The sequence below is a fragment of the Notothenia coriiceps genome, unplaced genomic scaffold (genome assembly GCF_000735185.1).
Source record: "Notothenia coriiceps isolate Sejong01 unplaced genomic scaffold, NC01 NC01_scaffold00002178, whole genome shotgun sequence".
Taxonomy (NCBI): Eukaryota; Metazoa; Chordata; class Actinopteri; order Perciformes; family Nototheniidae; genus Notothenia; species Notothenia coriiceps.
The window spans coordinates 1,580-4,296 of NW_011334879.1; the positions used below are offsets into that span (position 1 = coordinate 1,580).

The following is a 2,717-nucleotide window of genomic DNA, read 5'->3' on the forward strand; positions in this document are numbered from 1 at the left end:
TGCCTCTGCCATTAGCCACCTTTGGCAAAGCGATGTTTAGCTATGTCAGAAAGGGTTTCTATGTCGCCCCTAAGATGTTTGTCTGTGTGTGCTTCCTAGTGTGCGTGTCCAAATGTCCCAGCAAAGATAGGGAAATGAAGGAAATCCTCAGGAGGGATTACAAATAATAACTGATAGGGGTTTAGGGAAAGGTTTGGGTCACACATGAACTGGTTTTGGGTAGGCATCCTCTTTAGTCATGCACACTGTATACTGTGCGTGTTTGCTACTGACCTGTTTCTCAGAGTGTGTGCGTGAATGCTCCTCCTGGGCGAGCACCACCTCCCTCTCCGCTGTGATCTGAACGCTTTCCCTCAGCGCCTCCTCCAGCTCCTCGATGCGCTCCTCCTTCTGACGGAGGGAGTCCTGCAGAGAGAAAGCACACAATGTGAGGAGAGCGGAAACTTTAGCCGTGCTCATAAAATCAGTTTATTAATTTAGCTCTTATTAAGAAACATACACATAGTATGTAAAGTTCTGTGACTGTATTTTGGCTCATCAAGGGTTTTAATAATAATTGAAAGAGGCCCTGATGCCTTTTGAGGGGTTTCCTCTCCTGCAGTGTGTTCTATAGGTTTCTGTGCATGTACATGGTCTGCAAAGGCTACAATCCTTGTGTTGTGGTTTGTGCTAATATGAACCTGAAAATGAGCAGAGTTTAATTGAATTGTTCTCCTTAAACATTAATTACATAAGCAGGTATTTTGTAATGGACCCAAGTATCAGATCAATTAAATATTGTATTTCATGATGACATCAGATAAAGGTTTACAGATCCTGAAAGCTTTAGTCAGGGGAGCATATATTTCCACATTTGTTTCCAATCCACTTAAAAAATAAGGGACAAATCAATGCGAAACCACAAAGCAAACATCATGCTTGCAGTAGAGGAAGTTAATAGGATGTATTATCTATGCACCATAGAAGTCTGTACAAAGTTCTTATGACAATCCTTCGAATACTTCATCTATATACTATACAATTTGGCATCTGGGTCATCAAATGGTTTCATGGGAGGCTTTTCATGTAAAACACTGGCCAGAGAATCCATTGGCTCACATGCAGTACAACACCTTGGTCTAGGATACTTCAAATCAAGACTGCATGTTACTAAATGACATCAGGTTGTTGTAACACAGCTTTCTCTGTCACATCTTGCTTAACACGTCCCAAGGGTTAAAACCTTGGACACTCTTCATTCCAACGACTGCAATAAGCTGCAAAATATTCGCAAATTAGACAAAATGTGATCCTCCAGCGGACTCCGAGGACACTCATGAAGCAGTTTCCAAGTAAAACGACTACGTGACCTGTCCACCGATTCCCCATAGCCTTGTGCCAGGCTTCTTGGTTCAATTAGAGTTGAATGAATACCTGATGGAGAGGAGGATGAGACATTACAGTGGCGCTGCAGAGACCTCAGGGACATCTCCAACACATCTGAACCCTGCTCCAGATCCAACATGACTGGCTGTCTAACTATGCAGACTGAGATGGACTTTAATTAGGTTCAATCTTCCTATTGTGCTGAATTAAATAAACGCTCTGAGTTACACACACATTGCCTTAACTGTGCTGGTTAAAGAATGCAGGATTGCTGTCAATTGACACACACACACACACACACACACACACTAGCCATGGTCGTAACCGCTGCGGTCTCATAAGTGGGACTGACTCACATAGCTTTCAGCTCATCTCCTAACCACATGCATACACAGAAATGACAAGTTCCCAACTCCTTAAACCAAAGGTCCATCACAGCCACACACACACACACACACACACACACAGAGTGTTTTCATCTGCCTCTCATCGGCCACTGAGCACTGAGGTTGTGATTACTGGAAGAGAAGAGGGAGGAGGATGACGAAGATGGACGAGAAAGAAAAGGAACATAAAAGTAATGAAGGAATCCTGAAATAGGATAAAAACGAAAACACATGGCTGTTCATGTTGTGGTTGATCCACACCTCGGCAGACAATTAGGAGATGTTCTCACTCCACGCAAACCCACAGCATTCACTGCATGTTTCAGTGTGTGTGTCCTTTATTCCTCCTCTAATCACCTCAGCTCCTTCCTCTTCTTCACTGCTACGACCATGTTCCTCTCCTCTCCACAGGATGTCAATCATCCCCTTCAGTTACCCGTCATACTCCCAAAGCGAGAGCTGCATGGTGTGTGTGTGTGAGAGGAGTGTGTTTGACATTGCCTCAGGCTGCTTCCTGTCGCAATTGTCACGTTATGATGAACCGTTGTTGTGAGAGCAGACATTATTCAAGGTAGGACGGAGAGAAGGAGAGAAACTTTTTCTGTCTTACTTTCTTTCCACCCATCTCCCTGCGTAAACTCCCAGATTCCTCTTCCCACTCATCCCTCCTCTTCCTCCTCTTCCTCCCTTCTCACCTTGATCTGCTGGGAGCTTTGGTTCAGGTTGTCCTCTCTCTTCTTGGCGTCGTCCATCAGCTGGGCGTTCCTGCTCTTCTCCAGCTGCTCCATGTGTTTCAGGTTGGACATCTTCTTCGACTGGTCCTTAATCTGCCTGCACGCGCACACACACACACACACACACACACACACACACACACACACACACACACACACACACACACACACACACACACACACACACACACACACACACACACACACTCGACGGACACACGGGCACACACAA

General features: G+C 45.1%; 1 protein-coding gene across 1 annotated transcript; it reads right to left on the reverse strand.

Annotated features, from left to right (window-relative positions):
• Positions 1-273: 273 nt before the first annotated feature.
• On the reverse strand, positions 274-2,597 carry LOC104966076 (ELKS/Rab6-interacting/CAST family member 1-like; the record flags this gene model as incomplete). Its single annotated transcript, XM_010795207.1, has 2 exons — positions 2,447-2,597; positions 274-405 (listed from the first exon to the last, which is right to left on the reverse strand). Coding segments are annotated over exons 1-2 (243 nt in total), but the record flags the coding sequence as incomplete, so codon positions are not given.
• Positions 2,598-2,717: the final 120 nt, after the last annotated feature.